The following is a 19,738-nucleotide window of genomic DNA, read 5'->3' on the forward strand; positions in this document are numbered from 1 at the left end:
AGGGAGGGAGGGAGGGAGGGAGGGAGGGAGGAAGTGAGGAAGGAAGTGAGGAAGGAAGGGGAAAGGATTACGAACCCCACGAACCCCACGGTTTCTTACTCTTAAACAGTACTGCATGTAAATCCAGCACAGACATAAGGCAGGCAGCATATTAACCCTTTGAGATCTGAATGAAACGCACGGGAGTTCTTCACATTATTTCTCTAACTTTCCTCCAAATTTAAAACTATATCATCATTGAAAGTATCTTCCTTGGGGCTGGAGAGATGGCTCAGTGGTTAAGAGCACTGGCTGTTCTTCCAGAGGACCCAGGTTCAATTCCCAGCACACACGGCAGCTCACAACTGTCTATAACCCCAGTTCCAGGGGATCTGACTCCTTCACACAGACATACGTTCAGGCAAGACATAAATGCACATAAAATAAAAATAACTGTGAAAAGTACCTTCCACTTTTCTGGTTTGTTCTTGTTTATTTTATCTAATTTTATCTGATTGTTATATTTTTTTTAAGTGCCTGTTTGTATCCTAATGAGAAAGAGAAAGAATGTGTATAGATTCAGGGAGGAGGAGAGGGTCTGGGAGAGGCTTGGGGAGGGGAAATCATGAGCAGAATATATGGTTTTTAAAAGTCTATTTTCAATTTTAAGAGGTATCATCTACAAATCTGAAGATAAGCATTAATGCAAGTGTGCGGATCTTACTTAGAAATTGTAAAAAAAATAATAAAATTAGGGGCTGGGGATATGGCTGAGCCACTAAACGGCTTGCTGTGAAGGATCGAGGCCTGGAGTGCAGAGCTTCACAGAGGCAAACGAGGGCATCTCCTGAGCACGCTGGCCACTGAGGCTATGTCAGAGTGAGCTCTGGGCTCAACCCTACTCAAGTACTAGGTAGGAAGGTGATTGAGGCTGGTTTCTGACATCAGCTGTCATATGCACATGCACATACATGTGTGCACAAAGATGTGCAAATGCGCATATGGCCACACATGCACACCACACTCACACCCAGGTAAATGGAAAAGGGAAAAAATAAAAATTATAAAGCAATTATGAAATTTAATATTAACAGGATATATGACAACATTTAAAGTTACTATTATGTTTAGACATAAAATGCATGATATACCATACACATACAGGACTGGTGAGGAAACATAATTGAAAATTAAAAATAAATAAAGAGACACATATGGAAACATCTATCAGTGAAAGTTCAAATGTCCGAGGTTTGCTTCAAGTCACAGGAGGTGTGGGAGCCACAGCTTGAGAAGACAGCTAAGACCTACAGGTGGTTAGGGGATGTGAACAAGGGATTCATTATATAATATGCTACTTTTATATTTTAAAACATCTGCATAATTAAAATAAGTATAATATTTAAAATCTTCTTTGCTCAAAGAGTAGTGGTGCCAAGTGACTCTGGTGACAAGCGGGGCCTCCTGAGTCCCAGGCTCAGGATCCAGCCTGCTCACTAAGCCTCTCAGGATGAAAAACAAGGCACCAGCAAGGTCCCCAGGGCACGGTGCTGGCTCTATTTTGAGTGCAGCCGTGGGCTTGTGACTCTGGGTTCTCCTACAGGGAACATTTCAGGATAGTTGAACAGATTTTTTTTTTTTATCACATAACCTTGGCAGTGGTTGTCACCTCCTACAGGGTGCCCTGAAGCTCTGCTTTTCTTGTGTCCCTTCCTGTAAGATGAGTCGCAAGAAAACAAATCAGAGAAAATACTATAGACCAAGCAAGGAAAATGGGGGGAAATCAGTTACCTAGCCAGAGGGTAGAAATGCCACAACTCAGATCAACCAAAGAAATACTTAATTCCAAATTTAACACACTGAGAACAATCACGTGTATATGTTACACCATAAGCTTATGGATAACCTATTCAGGAATTTACACACACATACACACACACACACACACACACATACATACACACACACAGTGGCCTCTAGTGCTGCATTAGTATTAACTGAATGACATTAATATTACTTGGAGTAATCTAATGTAAAGGTGACTCCCATGAAGCTTTAATGAAAACACGAATGACAGTTAAACTGTCAAAATACAGGAGCAGCTGTAAAACCAAAGGCCTTCACGAGTGCCGGCCTTCACGCTGTGCACTGAAATCATCTGCTCCCAGTCAGAAGAGCATTCCCTGAGTGCTGCTCAGACCAGGCTGGGCCCTACATCTAGAGCAGGGACCAAGCCTCTGGGGAGGCCACTGTCTTGGGTTCCCATGGCACTGCACACCTGTGAACTTCACCTTCCTGCACCATGTAGACTGAAGGAAGGAAAGATAGGGAAGTGTGCCACAGGAAAGGGTCGCCCCCTGACAAGATCCCAAAACTACAATAGGTCAGTGCACAGTGTGGCCGCTTCCCAAAGAAGCCTCCAGTGTGCCTTCTCGTCCTTCACCATATCTTGTTTTCCAGAGCTGTGGCAGCTAAGAGGACTGAGGGTGACAGAGCGACAGGCGTTCATTCCTAGCAACACCCTTGGCACTCTGAAGCATTTTTTCACTGGTAAAACAATTACCAAGGACTTTGCAGTGGGGTGGGGAGGGGTCTTTGGTTTTTCCAATGTGCAAAGCAGGACTGTTCACTGGTGAGAAGAAAGAAGGCTGTGGAGGCTTGCAGCCTTCCTTTCTCTCTGAGCCAGACCTCCGTGTGTGATCACAAGGATACTGCACTCACTGGGTAAGCGTCTCATGGTTCCTGCCTTGCTCTCTCATGTATCCGTGCCCCTGGGAAAGCTGGTGGCCATGTTGAGGGGACACTCAAACAACCCTTTAGAGACCACAGGGAAAGAGCCAGAGGCCTTCTGCAAACACGTGAGTCACTGCCCTTAGAAGTGCGGCCTCCAGCCTCGGTCAAGCCTTTGGACGAATCGGCCTCATGACAGAGTCCAAGCCAGAAAAATACTCCAACTGTCCACACACTCATGAATTTCTTACTCACAGGAACCAGGAAATAATGCTTTTTGCCTTCAGCTTCTAGATTTTGAATAATTCACAGAGACACTGAAAGAACCTCTCTCAACAGGGTCAATCCAGCCTTGTGATAGGACAGCAACATCCCAGGACAGGTCCCCAGCTCAGCTCAACACCCAGCGCTGTGGAGGGAACACTGGCTTGTCCTAGAGACGAAAGACTTCTCTGTCACAGGAGCCACTATTGTGCTCAGAGGTTGGTGTCAGTGGGGATGACTCTTCCAGGCAGGAGTGCAGCACGTGCCTATCACACAGGAAGCTTGGGGTTTCGTCCCAGCATGTTTGTACCCCAGTGCTCATCAACTTCCCAGGACCGATGGTACCTCTGTGCAGTGTGTAGTTGGTGATGCAAGGGGGCTTGGAGCACACGCAGAAGCCTGGGTGCTAGAAAGCTGTCATAGGGGCAGGTAAACCGAGGGAGGGGGATGGTAGAGTACAAGTGAAGTGAGAGTCTGGAGCAGGGATCCCGGGATAGAAAGAGCTAAGCCAGGAGGCATTAGAAGGGATGGGGAAGAAGAGACGGGTGTGGTTACTAAAGCAATGGATCCTGGAAAAGCCTTGTGAAACTCGGGCTGGAGAGGTGGCTCAGAGGTCAAGAGCACTTGTTCTTGCAGAGGACGCAGGCTCAATTCCCAGCACCCACATGGTAGAACCCAATCATCCATAATTCTAGTCCCAAGGGACCAGACACCCTCTTCTGGCCTCTGTGGGCAGCTCATGCTCATTGTGCACATACAAACATATGGGGAAAACACGGATAGCTATAAAATAAAGATAAATAAACCTTTATGAAAACTGAAGTGGAAATCTCAGTACCAGGTGTGGCATATCTCCTTCCCTACAAGCTATGTGCCAAGGAGGCCTCCCAAACTGCACGGGCTACTGCCACCAAGCTTGGATTTTACCATTAGTAGACGGTAAGCCGCTATCGTTAAAGACACCACATATGTTGGTTGCAGGCATAGAGAAATCAACCTGGAAACTTCCTTCCTGTTGGCTAGCTTTCATGGTACTAAAAGGTGTATGGGTGCCATGGGCTCTCATCAGTGGGTACACTCAGCAGTGGGCACACTCAGCAGTGGGCACACTCAGCAGTGGGCACACTCAGCAGTGGGCACACTCAGCAGTGGACCCTGCATTTTACAGTACTGACTTGCTGCAAGGTGTGTCCACAGGTACAAGCTGGCATGATGATTATAGGGGTAACCTGTTGCTTTAATCATTGAACACGAGGCACCCTCAGAGGAGAGAATTTGAGCCTCGTCCTGCAAACCTGGGCTTTAAAAGCCCATGATTGAGGAGGTCTCAGGCCCGGGGCTCAAGCACCACTGCGGTTACACTAAACTCTCATGTTACCAAATGCAGCCAGTTCAGACTCATAACTAGTTACAGTACTGAGCCCAAGTGACTACTGAGCACTTACTCTGATGGGACACCTACACCACACCCACCCCAGGACTCGGGGTAACAGCACAGAAGAGGGGGTGGGAAGAATGAAAGAGGCAGAGGGTGGGGAGAGATGCAGTGAAAGGCTGTCCTCTGGCTGTGAAGCAGCTAGAGCGCTCATGAACGCACAGCAGCTGTGGTCATCTGCACAAGATTGACACAAGATGAAGCCAGTCAGTGCATGAGTCTGGTCTGAGTGGGGGCGGGGCCGTGAGGGTCCACCCTGAACAAGAGCTGGGGCAGCTGAGGGTTACTAGGGGCGGATGATTCTTCCTAGGGGTGTGACCGCTGCTGGGCTTTGCAGGATCAACCCCTAGAGCAGAGTAGATGCAAAGGATGGGGCCATCAGCTGTGATTTGTCAGAGTGAAATGTGGACCAGAATGAGGGCTGCTGTGACCTCTACTCTTCCTCCGTCCTCTGCCATCATGGCGGAATGATACACCTCACTGGTCCCCTCTTTGCCTCGGCCACCTGCAGGCACTCAAGACCAACCCACTGCTGCTATAAAGCTGAGTTAAAACTATCCCTGGTAGCCTGTGGGGATAAAGCTGTCCGATCGAGGAGCACAGGGTGCTGAGGGCTCAGTTCTGTCTTTTGTCAGCATGCACAGAGTCCGTGGCCACTGGAGTGTGGGGGTAGAGGAAGAGGTACACAGGGCATGATGCTGGACAGACAGACTTATGGCTTATGGTCAGCCATGGTTGCATAAACACAGATGGGCAGGAGGTGAAAAGGAGATGCTAAGCAACACGAAGTGCTCATGTCTGTCAGCAATGTTCCAAGGCTTGGGAGTCTGCCTCTGATGCCACCCACCTTCTCACGGGCTGCCACCCACATGCTCACTCACACTGGGGGAATGAAGATGTGGCTGAGGGGAGAGGATTTGCCCATCAAATGCACAGCCCTGGATTTGGTCCCTAGCACTTCAAAAAAAAAAGTTGGGGGGAGGGGATAAATCATGAAGAGAGATTTACAGGAGGTAAGGTTCCTGCTGCATGGAGTTTGGACCGGAGTTCCGATCTCTCTAGCATCCACTTACATGCAGGGTGGGTGTGGTGATGCAAAGTGGACTCGGGGGTTCCCTGGAGCAAACTGACTTGCTAGGTTGAATAGGTGAGGTTTTGGATCAGTGAGAGACCCAGCCTTACTATAGAGCATGACCAAGGAAAACACTTGAGGTCAACCCCAGGCCTCCACAGGCACAAGCACACACCCCACACATACAAACACAAAGGGAGGGAGGGGAGGGAGGGAGGGAAGGAGGGAGAAAGGGGGGGTTGAGAACGGACTTTAGAGATCTGTCTCCTTGGATTTATGCCCCACCCCACCCCTCTGTCCTAGAGGATGAAGGAGCAGCTGAGCCCTGAGCAGTGGTGTGTGGTTCTAACCAGCATGGAGCTTTTCAGGAGGCTCCAAGTATGTGCTCTAAGGCCCTCTGATGTGCCAGTGCTGGGACTCTTGGCTTCCCCAACGGTGGGTCTGGAGCCTTATCTGATAGTCTGCAAAAGTTTTCTCAGGAGCTGGGTGTGGCTCAGGGGGAGAGCAAATGCTTAAGGCCCTGCATCTAACAGGCTTGCATTTTTTTTCAACTCAAAATGGAGTAAAGACCTAAATTCAAGATCTAAAACTATAAAATTCTTAGAAGAAAATGCAGGGGAAAGGGCTGGCTTGAGACTTGGCTTTTCCAGGATGTAACACAGAAGCAACAGAAGGAAGCAGACAGGTGGATGATGGCACACAAAAAAATTGTGCAAAGACCACCCACAAAGCAGGAGAGAAACATCTTCAAACCACACACCTGATGGAGACTGCAGTCCTACACACCACCACCACCACACAACTGATTTTAAAAATTAAGCAAAAGTAGCCCTGGGCAGCGATGGTGCAGACATTTAATTCCAGCACTCAGGAGGCAGAGGGAGGCAGATCTCTGAGTTTAGAGGAAGCGCGCTGCCTCCATCACTAAGGTGAGGCTCTGAGCAGGGGGTGTGCACCACACAGTGGGGATGAGACCTCAGCTCAGACACTCACTTACAGGGCTGCTGCTCCAGGACCTGTGCCAGCCATAAGTTTCACCACCTTTCTCTCTGGGTTGTCATCAAATGGGAGTAACACGTGTGAGCACCACAGACGCCATTACAGGACGCTCAGGTTTGGTCTTTATTAAATCTAATGTGCTACAAGGAGGGAGGTACAGCGGGCCTGGTTCAGTCCAAATTTTTGCACATTACACTGAAGTTCTCTTCCAAAAGCCAAAGCCTTAAACTCAGGCAGAACAGTTTGGTTCCTTTGTTCTGTTTTGTTTTGCCCCGCCCCTAAAGACAGAAGGAAGATTTGGAGCCTCTGTTCCTCTGCTTTTTAAAGGTTCTTACAACCATGAACTACAACAGACATCCAAAACGAAATCCCACCCCCACGGGCTTCATCTTAACACAAGTCAACCACGCAGCTTCACAGTTGAAGCTGGAGATGCATTCATGGTGGCCTCACTGGGGTATGGGGGAAGGTGTGGAGGATGTAGGTCACTGGGGGAGGCCCTTCTCTGCTTCCTATCATGAGGTGAATGCCCTCCTCCTCCCCTCCCTCTCCCCTCCCCCTCCATGCTCTATGATTCACTGAGAACTCAGCCAAAAGAACTTCCGAACCTCCCTCCCTCTGTCAAGGGTTGGGTGTTGGGTTCAAGTGACCTTCAGTACCGCACACACATCCTAGACCCTTCTCCATTCCTGCTGGCCCCCATACACACACCCTCCAGCCAGGACCCTTTCCTTCATCTTGGACCCCTCCCTCTTTTTCATCCTCATCCTGACTTCTCCTCTCTCAGGTAATGTACCTCACTCCCCCAGAAACCCCAGGACTCTCCCCCTGGACCACTGCAATGCTCCTCTCGGGCTACTGAAATTGTTCAGGCTGAATATTGAGTTCTTTTTTTCTCTTTCCTTCTCCCCCACAACTTGTGTTAGTACGGGTGAACATATGTGCAGATGCATGTAAAGGCAAGGGGCCAACCTTAGGTGCTGTCATCTACTTTGTGAGCAAAGGATCTCTCTCATTGGTCCACCTGGAGTTCACCAAGCAGCCTAGGGAATCTAGCTGGTAAATCCTAAGGAACTACCTGTCTCTACCCATCTAATGCTGGGATTACAATCTGTATCACTATGCCCAGATTTTTTTTTTAATGGGGATTCTAGGGAATCAAAAAGCACTTTATTGACTGAGCCACCTCCCTATCTCCTCAGCCTCCGAGTGTTGGGTCTTTATAGCACATAAGAGATGAATATCACAAAGCACTTTTTTCTTGCTTGATTGCTTTTTGACTCGGGAGATTGAGCCTAAGGCACCACACATGCTAAGTGCACACACACACACACACACACACACACACACTATAGCTAAGTTGTACCACTAGCCCAGCCCATGAAATGTTTTCTCTATAAAAACACTTCTCTGATGTTTGAGAGTCTCCAAAGTTCCAGACATCCCAGAGGACCCTACATGGTAAAGACACACTTCTGCTCTGGTGTGGGGGAGGAAGCCCACGCCTCGCTAACAGTGTGCGTGGCCAAATGCCACTACACAGACTCATCCTGAGCATGACTCCTCCAGAGCCTTACTAAGGGACGGGGTGGATCCAACCCAGGAACACCCAGATGACCTTGGTATTGTTGCCAGGCCAAGATTTTGGCATTACGTACTGAGCACCCTCTATCCTAGGCAATGGCTGGTGTGAAGTCCGAGGAGAATAAGAGAAAACATACCGCTGGGTGTGGTGGGCGTGGTGGCACACACCTTGAATCCCAGCACTCGGGAGGCAGAGGCAGGTGGATTTCTGAGTTTGAGGCCAGCTTGGTCTACAAAGTGAGTTCCAGGACAGCCAGGGATATACAGAGAAACCCTGTCTTGAAAGACCAAAAAAAAAAAAAAAAAGAAAAAAAAGAAGAGAAAAGACAAGACAAGACATACAGTTATGGAGGGGATGGGAGGCAGGCCACACCCAGGAAGAGTTGGAGGGGGACAGCTTGCCCAGGCAGTGAGTGCTGTGTGTACTCGGTGAACTCAGGGAAGCCACACCCCATATCAGAGCAGTGCCCACAGCTCCATCAGAGAACAACACAGTCTGGCAGGCAGTGTCCCCTGCCAGCTCTGCAAGGCCATCTGCTCCTATTTGGTTTCAGGCAGTGGGCCAAGAATGCTGTCAAACGGTAGGAGTCAAATCGGTGTGAAATATGCAGAGGTATGGCACAGGATGAGGATGCAGGAGGAGCAAAACATTGCTCAATGATCAGAATTCACAGGAAAAAATAGTTTAATGGAGGCGTGGGGAGGCTTCTCATACAAAAGAAAAGGCCCCAGACTCCTGAAGCCACATCTCTGGGGTGACACCTGCTCTGTCATTCAGCACTCCGGGCCTGCAATTGAGCTGCCTATTTGGCTCAGGGCTGTCAGTTTCCAGCCCTGCCTGATTCCCTCGCTGTTTTCCCACTTGAGATAAACAACCAGCACCTCACTCACATTCTTAACTACATCTTCCCCTCCCAGTCCGCTGTCTCTCCTTCTCTCCTTCTTAGCCTTCCTTGGCTGGTTTGTTGTTGTTTTGTTTTGTTTTGTTTTCCCATTAAGAAGAGGCAGATGGAGAGCTAAGGACTAGATAGACCATGTGTGAACCCTACTAAGTTGGTATGGTGGATGAGAAATGCACCCTCATATGCTTGTGTATTTGAGCACTGTGCCTCCAGTTGGCCATGATGCTTGGGTAGGTTATGGAAATTTTAGGACAAGGAGCCTTGCTGAAGGCAGCATGTCACTTGGGAGTTTATAGCCACACCCCTGTTCCAGTTTGCTCTCTCCAGTTTCCTGTGTGTAGATAAAGGTGTACTGGGCTAGCTTCCCACTCTGGCTGCTGTGCTGTCCCCATGTACACACATGGTCTGGATCCTACCTCTCAAACCATAAACCAAAATAAAGGCTTTTTTCTGAAAGTTGCTTTTGGTCGTAGCAACATAAGAGTCACCGATATAGTTTGGCATATGCCTTGATTTGATCAAGAGCAAAAGGAAATCCTATCACTCAAGGCTGAGAGGACATTCAAGGACACTCAAGGATATTCACTGTCCTTGAAGCAGAGTGGGGGTTAGCCCTCACCATGCCTGGCATGACTGAGGTTTGTAAGGAGGAGGATTTCCACACCTGAGCGGACAAGGATTCACACACAGGCTCAAGGCTGCTCGCTCTTCCAAGGGCCTGCTTCTACAACCAGCCCTGGATTGGAGTCTGGATTGGAGCTTTGGATTTGGAGGTAGGGTAAAATGGAAACTTAAGGGTTCTTTGGAAAGCAAACATGTGAAGGAATATTTCATTAAAGTGGTCGCAGGTGTGAAAGACTAAAGCAGACTCATGAAGGAACATTTTCCTGAAGCAGACACAGGTGAAAGGATGTTTTGCCAAAGCAAGCAGGTGAAAGAACATGTGATGAAGGATTCTTTGTTAACAACACGAATGTATCGATCCACCTTACACTGTGTTGTTGGGACTCCATACAGAGAAATACATCAAAAAACTTCTGGCGGTGTGCTGGTGGCTTCTGGCCACTTCTGTGGACTTGGGCTGATTGTCAGCGGATACAGACTCAAGTGGAGTTTGCTAAGGCAGACTCATGTGCTGAGGCATGTGATGTTTGGGGGGAGTATAAATATGACTCCCGACTGTAAGAAGGGCTTGCATAGCTAGCTTTGCAATGCTTCTTGGTCTAGACGATCTTCACTTAGCTGCAAAAGGCACAGCAAAGAGCTGGCGTTCCTGTTGGCCCTGGTCCTTCCTGCTGACTTGTGCAGTGGCTGAGGCCTAACTGTCTCTGATAGGTCATACCACCGCTGCTGATTCCGTTTGCTAACCTGACGCTACTGAACTAGATTGCTGGTATATTTGTGAAGTATTTGCGAGTGGATGGAGCTGCCCCTGATAACCTGTGAACTGAACTACTGATTTCCTGACAACACAGATGGGATTAGCTCCAAAGAACCTTTCTAAACAGGTCCACTTCCCACCTCCAATCCCCCCACCCATATCATTTCTTTTCCACTACCTCTGGTGGGTGGCGGGCTAAAGGGAGGTTAAAGCATTTAAGAACCACCATTAAAAGTTGGCTTTGAAAAATTAAAGCTACAGCGGGGTAGGGGAGCTCCCTGCTGTTACTTAATTGACAATGATGCTCACGCTGTTGATACAATGTGGTATACACTGAAGCCCTATGGGAATCTAGAATTTAGGTGCATGCTAGACAGGAGTTTTGAATATGAGCAGCCCATGGCATAGACCTTGGGCTGAGAAAGGAGCCTCCTGTGTTGTCTTGGAGATGCCCATGGGCACTGACCAGGACAGCGGTTGCAAGCCAGGGTGCTAGTTAAGCAGAAAGCGGACTAAAGCCATGATGTGGCATCAGGGTGGAGACAGGGACTATGGGAGAGGCACACAGGCTTGGAAATTCATTCCATCTGGTATGAAGGGAGGAGGGAGGAGGGAGGAGGCAACAGCATGACTCAGGTTTTTAGCTATTCATGGAAAGAGGAAAGTTCAGAGGAGGTTTCATGGAGAAAATTACAGTTCCTGTCACCAGAACTTGTTCAAAATGTTGGCATGGGCAGCACACCTCGGAAACGTTCCCTGTCCATTTCTCACTCTCTGCAGCAGCCTTATGCTAACTGTTACACAAAAACACTTCAAATAAACATGTTCACATTGTCACGGTCACACACATGCATGGCTGTGTATTCCTTCTCAGCCTCTTAATGCATGAAACTCTGAGCATGCCAAACTGATTCCAGGTGAATCCCACACGATGGGGCTGCTTCCTGGAGGGGCCTCGATGCCCTAACCCACAGACATGTAAGCGCCACAATCCCAAAGGTGCTTTACTGTAGATGGGCTTTTGGCTCTCCTCTTTCATCAGCTAAGTATTATCAAAAATGATACTCTTTTTCTTGGGCCCGACCTCCACAGGAGTTGGCTCTGGAAAGTTGAGCTCACTAGAGAGAGAAATGAGCGCATGATTCATTGGGGGGCTACTATGCCTTGGACGAGCCATTTTGTTACCCGAGCCCACTCTGAAGTGTGTCTGGCTTATCAAATATGCAAAGGTCTTCAGCCAGAAAATTTAAAAAAAAATTTAAGATTTATTTATTTTATTTATATGAGTACACTGTAGCTGTCTTCAGACATACCAGAAGAGGTCCTCAGATCCCATTACAGATGGTTATGAGCCACCATGTGGTTGCTAGGAATTGAACTCAGGACCTCTGGAAGAGCAATCAGTGCTCTTAAACTGCTGACCCAACTCTCCAGCTCCAAGAATTTAAATTGTATTCTCACTTGAATGCTGCCTTTTTCCCTCCAAGATCTAGACTAGTGGTTCTCACCCTTCCTAATGCTGAGACCACGTAATACATACAGTTCCTCGTGTGTAACCCCAACCATGAAATTACGTGTTGCTACCTCACAAATGTAATTTTGCTACTGTTATGAATCACAGTGTAAACATCTGGTAGGCAACCCCTGGGGCCGGGGATCACAACCCACAGGTTGAAAAACACTGGTCTAGCCTAATGCTTTGAGGTCTTTCTTGTTAACTAGCTTAGCCATTTCTGAGGATAGACCAGAATGGACAATAAAAAAATTTTAAAAATGTTTCTGCCTGAAATCATCCTCTGAGAAACAAATGTCACACACACAGGATTCTGCCTCACTTCAAGTTTATGAATATGAGAAAGGTCATATTGGTGATTTTATTTTTCTATTATGACTTGTTGGGACAAATACCTTTGAAAATTCTGTATCACTTATGAATTCTTCCCTAATTTCATTTTATTAAATGTTCTCTGTGAGTCAAGAGGTAGGAATGAAATGCTTACAACAGGAACGAACAACGACAACAAACTGGCGTGCGAAGCTGTGTTCCTGGGCAGTATCAGAGGAGACGCGTAATTAGGGGTGCTAGGCATCCTCAGCCTCCATCTTATATCTTACCACATTGTTGGAAAGAAGTAAAATTGTGCACAGTGACCCACACCTCCCAGAAGCACCACTGACACGTGACAGTATTCACAAATAGCATCCTTTGACTCCTGCTAACAGGAATGTCGCTGGGCCCATCTGTTGACTGTTAGGTACAAAACAGGCTGATGGGATGGCCAGGCTGCCTCACAGGCCCATGGGAAAAGCCAGTGTTTGCTGTTGGAACCAGACCCTGACATTCAAACCAAGACTGGAGAGTGCAGAACCCCTATTTCTATTTTCATGTTGTCATTGCTGGTCCCCAAGATTCCCTCTTTGGGGCAGAGACTTTTGAGGTTGAGCTCTTCCTTCCAGAATACCCAAGGGAGACACCTCAACTCTATTCTGTGACCACAAGTTTGCAGGGGGGCAGCCCCAGCCATGACCAGGTCCACAGAGGAGATAATTCAGCAAGGGAAGAATGAATCAGGTATGGGAGTCTGAGGGGTGGGGGTGGGGAAATCTTGTAGCTTGACTGACTGACAGTCAGAATGCTTCTTTACTTAAACAGAACTCAGTAGGCAGGGATATATTCATGTTGTCCCAAAACAGAAATCCTATCATTTTTATCCCTAGACACAACGGCCTCTTGATCATAAGTTTAGTTTACCATCGATAATCAGTGACAGAGTAGAGTTATGTTTTATAATCGTTTTCCATCATCAACGCCATAGCCCAACTTTTAAGACTCTAGCAGCATACTTTTCCAAAGCATGACAGCACATTCTCAGGCTGGTAGCTCATTTGGTTTCAAGGGCACTAGACAGAAAATCTCCAAGCCAGCCTGGGCTGATTGCTAATTGTCATTAGGCCCAAGGAAAAAAATCTTCAGGCCAAAGCTCCTGCAGTTATTATTCAATTTTTGGCATGAAAATGTTTATACTTTTGTAGAATTTGTATGTCTAATCTTGGTATTTTTTTGTTCCTTGGTCATACAGCACCACAGTGGCCCTGTACAAGCTAACTTTTCTAGCTTTATTCTTTTTTTATTTATCCACACCATTCTTTGTCCATAAATATAAACCCCTGTGTAGGGCAGAGATACCTCCAGCCAATCTAACTTTGTTGCTGTATCTTTTCTTCAAGGGAGATACCATAATGTGGGCCCCAATCATAAAGGCAGCGTAATTGCCTGAGTGCACAGTAAGAAGGGACTTTTAATCTGATCTGCTGCCAACTTCTATAGCCCACCAAATCTTGTTAACTTTATAAGTTTGCTTTGTTCTGATTATCTTGTTCTGAGTAAGCACAGTATCTTGGAGTCAGAGCCTTACAAGGAGATCTCTGACATCTTTGAGCTACAACCTACAGGGCTTAAGAAAGACCTTCAAGTAGAGCTAGATAGTGCTATCTCCCTAAAGGCGGGAGGGGCAGGAGGGGCAGTCCGCTCAGGGTGTTCCTGGGGAAGCTTAGAAGCAGTACTCCTGGGAGACGGAGTAAATGATTCATAAGAAATTTCCCATCAATCCAATATCCCCAAGTTGTACAAATATTAAAAGCTCCCAAAGCACTCAGTACATGGAAATCAAGACCAAAAGTGAAAGACAACGGTGATGGCATCATGCGGCGCAGCGTTGCTGGATCTTTGTCAAGCAGCTGTGCTGGCTTCATGACTTTAGCTGTATCCATTAGGTATGGCTGTGCCGCAGATTAGCAGACTAATTTGGTTAAATTGGGAAGAATATGTTTAGATGTTTTGAAAGGTGATCCCCAACCCTGAAGATCTACACAAATTCTGCCACTGAAGCCTTTGTTCATTGCTCTTACCCCACATGATTCATTAGCAGATCTGTGGAAGACTAACGATGGCAAACAGTAGAAGCAGGAGCATGGACCAGGCTCCACACTAAGAGTTGGATGTGAGTTAGTCTGACCAAGTGTGTGCCACCTCTGTTCTGCCAAGACTGCCTTCTCTGTTGTTTGCATTTAATAAATAATGCCTTAGAAACAGTTCGAAGTAAAAGAGCAGGCATCTGCAGTCCTTTGGTGATGACATGCACATGAGCAATTCTGTCTTGTTCTGAGTCACTGCTGTAAAGCACGGGCAAAGGCTATCCCGTCGTCTGCGTTACTGTGAAATGTCTAAACGCAATGGCATATACTTTTGTCTCTGCATCATGACTCAGGTATAAAGCACTCAGAGTAAAGGTAGTTGTCAGGGAATCTGGAAGGAGTGTGGGTATTTCTATTTCACATTTTTAGAGAGAGGTTGGTTTGTTTTAAATTCATGGGCTGTTTCCCCTCTCCTTTCATGTGAGGATCTCATAGCAGTGTTAGGAGCACAGCTGTACTGACAGCTATTGCAGAAGGCCCGAGTATAAGTCCCAGTACCCTCATAGTGGTTCACAATCATTTGGAATTCCTGTTCCAAGAGATCCAATGCCTTCTTTGGACCTCTAAGAGTACCAGGCAAGCATGTGCTATGTGGGCATACATACAGGTAAAACATAAAAATTAAGTTAATCTAAAAAAACAATTTTTTTAAAAAGCAGCTAAACAGGACCAAAGATATGATTGAGTCAGAAAAGGTACCTGCTGCCGAGCCTGGTGGCCTGAGGTCGACTGGGTGAAACCACAAGGTGAAAGGAAAGAATTTTCTCCTGAAAGTCATCCTCTGACCTCCACGTGGGTGTCAGGCCTGGCATGCCTTCCCCTTCGCCCAGTAAATAAATAATCAACAGCTAATTAGTTCTTTAGAATATGTTCTTCAGCCAGGTCCATCTCTGTTTAGCTGTTTATATGAATAAGCTCAACTGGCTAAACCAGAGCAAGCATGTTAAAAAACACAACCTCAGCCAGGCTTTAACCCCAGCACTCGGGAGGCAGAGGTGGGTGGATTTCTGAGTTCGAGGCCAGCCTGGTCTACAAAGTGAGTTCCAAGACATCCAGCGCTATACAGAGAAACCCTGTCTCAAAACATAACAAAACAAAACAAACAAAAACAAAAACAAAAGCAAATCACAACCTCACAACTAGTGTGGTTTGATGCCAGGGATGCCTTTCCTGACTTGGAACACACAGTCCTGACAACCATTTTATACGGCTTGTCTGGAGATACATTTCTAAAGGCCTTGTGCCTTAGTAAAATGTTTATGTTATTCAAAGAAGGAAAAAGATGATCCCATATTTTCTCCCACCACTCAGCTTTACCTAGTTAAGAGTTTGACCTTTGTTTGTTTGTTTGTTTTATTCTGCTGAGACACAGTCTCATTATGTGGCCCTGGCTGGCCTGGAACTTGTTACATAGATCAGGCTGGCCTTGAACCCACAAAGATCTACCTGCCTCTGCCTCCCAGACACTGGGAGTAAGGAATGGACCACCACACCCAAGAGAAACTTGCAAGAGAGATGCACTGTTTCTTTCTCAGCCACATCCCCTGGGCAGGGGACCTTGCCCCTCACAGCCCTAAGGAAAAGAGGTCATAGGTAAGAAAATAGTCTCAGACAGTGTGACCTCATCTTGTCCTGTGAGGAACTACTGAGACAGTAGCTATTGAATACAAACAGAAATGCAGGATTGTGAAGGAGGCTAAGGGGACACCACACACACACAGAGGCACACAGGCTACAGTGGAGCACTTAGGAAAGTGTCCTGGTACTGACAGGATCATGAGCCACAGGTCTGGAAGGGGCTCAGGCCTTGAGCTCAGTGGCAGGATGGTCGTGCTTGGACTGAAAAATGGGATTTAGATCAGAAGTGTGGATGGGAAGCCAGGGATAGTGGCACAGACTTGTAATTCCAGCACTGGAGAGACTGAGGCACAAAGGTCATGAGTTTAAAGGTCAGCTGGACTATGCAGGGAGACTGTCTCAAAGAGATCAACAGACCAGAGGGGACAGCAAAGCAGAGAGGCTGTGGAGGAAGCTGGAAACTCTAAACAGCAGAGCAGAGGAGCGGCTGACCCAGCTCCTCCAAGGGGCGTTTGCTGACTCTGGACACACAGTGAGCAGGGTGCCACTTGGGCAAGCTTCTAAAGCTCCTTCCGTTTCCCCTTCCCAACAGACTTTATGTGAAATTGAGAACACAGGCTGGATAAGTGTCAGAACCATTCATTCCAGTAGCCGACCCAAGCAACAATAACTGTGCCCATGTGGACTCTAGAAACATCTCAATGACACAACAACAGAAGTGAGAGAAGTGGGTCTTACACACACACACACACACACACACACACACACACACACGAGAGAGAGAGAGAGAGAGAGAGAGAGAGAGAGAGAGAGAGAGAGAAGCTTTCCCTTTTCCTCTTCCAAACCAGAGCTTATCTCTACAATCTTGTCAGCAAGTGATAAGAATGTTTTCTTGGTGGCTCAGACTCCACATCCTTCAAAGGCCAACTCTCCAGTTATTGGAAGAAGTGAGACTATGAGAAACCTTGGCTCTTCTAATGCAAACACAAGAGTCCAGTGTGAAGCGAGGCCACACATCCTATGCTGACCTCCACAGCTTAGCACCTCCACTAAACACAGACAGTCCTGGAGGCTGGAATCCAGAATGCATATACACTGGTACGACCATGGAACGGGCCCTCCAGTCTCAGGCGTCCAACTTCAGGCTCCTGAACACTTTTTATAAAACTGTTATTTCTTAGTACTCAAACTTCCAGAAGAGTCAGCTCTTTGGAGGTGAGATCGTTGAAGAGCCGCAGGCCTTGGGCAGGTGACCAGATGACAAAGCTTTCTCCTCCTCTCCAGCCTCAAAATACTCCCTTGTGAAATAAAATGACATGGGAACCTTCCTCACACCGCGGCCAGTGGGATGAAATGAATGAATGTAACAGAAAACAAAGTTCATGACCACAGCTGACGCTATGCCCCCTTGCCTCCAAAGGAAAAATAACTCAGCAAATCACAAAATAGTCCTTGTCATTGCATAGCTGGATAAGAGCGTTGCCTAGCTGGAGTGTATGTTAATATAGATTAAAACCGCCATCTGGGAAGGGTCTCCTATTGCTTGCTTGGTGTGCTAACCCTGAGGACAGTGTGTTCTGGGTCACAGCCGAGACACTACGTGAGTAGGGCAACTCAGACGCATCTTGGCTTCTCCTCCACCTGAAAGTGAACGAGGCCCGTGACTCTCAACTTGGTGCAAGGGCCACATTTAACCAGTGGAGCACGAATATTCTCAGCCATACCGGGCGCCTTGTCTCCAAAGGGCTCAGCAGAACCTGAAGTTCTATTAGTGAAGGAAACCCAAGCTTTGGCCAACAACATGGCAGGAAAATCTAACAGTGAAGAAGGCCTTCTTGAAGAGTGACTCTGGAGCAGCCTCATGGTCCTCACACGGGAACTTTTAGAAAAGTCATCCCTAGGGCGCTTTCTTTAGGCCTATCTCAGGAGGGATTCAGCAGGAGACCTGGGCACTGCTGCAGCAACCCCACTTAGTTTGAGAACCTCTCATCTAGAGCGACCTGAGATCTCAAAGCTTAAATGCCCAGGAAGCAGCTAGTGAGAAAGGAAACGAAGTTCCCACTTCTGTCCAGCTTTAGCAGGAGGTGGTGCCAGCTCTGTCTCTGCTAGACTGCGGCTCTGAAACCCAAGCTACTTCTGGAATGAGCAAGGTAACAGGAAAGCATTATCTGCTGCAAAATGTCAACTTGGGGTTCCAGAGGGTACACACTGTGTCTGCTCTATCTGTGGATCAGCGAGTCCCAGCCCAAGGCCTGGCCACCAGCAGGTGTCAGCAAAGGTAGGAAACAAATGAAGTAACCACGTGAGGTGGGACCCACAGACCTTCCCAAGGGAGGAATTCACTAGCTGCCTCCCTCCATGAACACAGTGAACCGGACGCAGCCCCTGGTTCCATGACTACCAAAAACAGGAGGGGAACAAAAGACCTACTCCACCCCGTCTCCTCACTCATCCTTTTAAACTCAAGCTTGCCAGAGGCCATGTCCACGGGTCACATCTTCCCTTGGCAGTTGACAGGCATTACTTCTACAGAAGTTCATGCAAACATCTCAGAAGGGTTATGGTGACACCCACCCTACAGTCGAGGCCGGCCACACCTCCCTCCAACCACAGATGTCCCACCTCGGTACTTCCGTACCTGTAGTAGGACAGCAGGCCATTGCCGAGCACGAACCAACGGCGCTGGTAGCCCTTCAGGTAGTTAGTCCACTTGAGGAGCCAACCCTTGTAGCTGTCCGGAGGTGGTAAGACCATTTGGATACCAGTCCCTGACACCGGAGTCCCGACAGAAATCTTCGCCTGTCCTTGTCGCAGAAAAGCCTGGGTCTTTGGCACCAGCTTGGACTCAGGTTTGGCGACGGGCAAACTCCCTACTGTTGACTGCAGCGGGGACGGCATTGGCAGCTCTGGCGAAGCTTTGATGATGGACACAGACCTTGTGCCGTTCTCTGACCCCGGCCACAAGCCCTGTAGTTCCGATTCCTGCCCAACCCCTGGAGGCCTTGGCACAGACGTCGTCTGGGACCCAGGTTCGGATCTCGACGCCGGCTCAGAAATTGGCTGGTACACCTGTTCCGACAACAACTCCCGCTCTGGTGCCTGCACAGGCTGGAGCTGAGGCTTTGGCGCTGGCCCTGAGCCAAACGCGGATGAGTTCATGCCCGGCGCCGCCGTGTGGCAGGACAAGCAGGGCACAACCGTGAACAGCGACGAGAGCCCGCGGGAGCGGCCAGCGCAGCCGCCGCCTCGGCTCAGAGCGGCCGCTTTCCCCATAGAGCTGTGGACCCGAGCTCGCCAGAGCGCGGAGTGGGGGCGGGGCGGGGCGGGAGTGGGTGGGGCCTGTTCGGAGGGAGTGGCGGGGCGGAGCCGGGCGGGGTTGGTGGAGGAGTGGGCGGGATAGGTGGGGCCCTCACGTGAGCGACAGAGATCGGGGGCGCGTGGGTCCCTCCGCCGCTCTGGCTAAGGTGGAACACCGTGGGCCAAGAGTTAGGCAGACGATGTGGAAGGCACCCCACGCTTCAGGCTGCTGTCCCTCCTGTGCCAGGCGCTGGGAGAACAATAGTGAATGAAAGCCACGCGGTGCGCTCGCCACGCAACTCTGGGCAATGGGTGGGTCGTGGACAGCAAATCTCAAACCCTGGGAGTCCGATCTGAGGAAATCCAGCCTAGGCCCTATCCCTAGTTGTGGGAACTGTAGCCACTCCACAAGCTTCTCTGTTGGCTCATCTATACAATGAAGGTAATACCTCCTTCAAAGGCTGTAATAAGATGGTGCATATGAGGCACATTTGGCAGAGTAGATGCTCCGAGAGCATCATTGAGTTATTAACTAGAGAGTT

General features: G+C 48.3%; 1 protein-coding gene across 2 annotated transcripts in view; it reads right to left on the bottom strand.

The window, feature by feature from the left end:
- The window catches only part of Osbp2 (oxysterol binding protein 2), a 158,873-nt gene extending 139,682 nt beyond the window's left edge, over window positions 1-19,191 (bottom strand). For both annotated transcript variants that reach the window (XM_021177838.2, XM_021177839.2), the window contains exon 1: window positions 18,538-19,191. In XM_021177838.2, coding sequence (XP_021033497.1) covers window positions 18,538-19,172 — 635 coding nt within the window. In that variant the 5' untranslated portion in view covers window positions 19,173-19,191. The remainder of the gene's footprint in view (window positions 1-18,537) is intronic.
- Window positions 19,192-19,738: the final 547 nt, after the last annotated feature.

Source organism: Mus caroli, chromosome 11 (assembly GCF_900094665.2).
Source record: "Mus caroli chromosome 11, CAROLI_EIJ_v1.1, whole genome shotgun sequence".
NCBI lineage: Eukaryota > Metazoa > Chordata > Mammalia > Rodentia > Muridae > Mus > Mus caroli.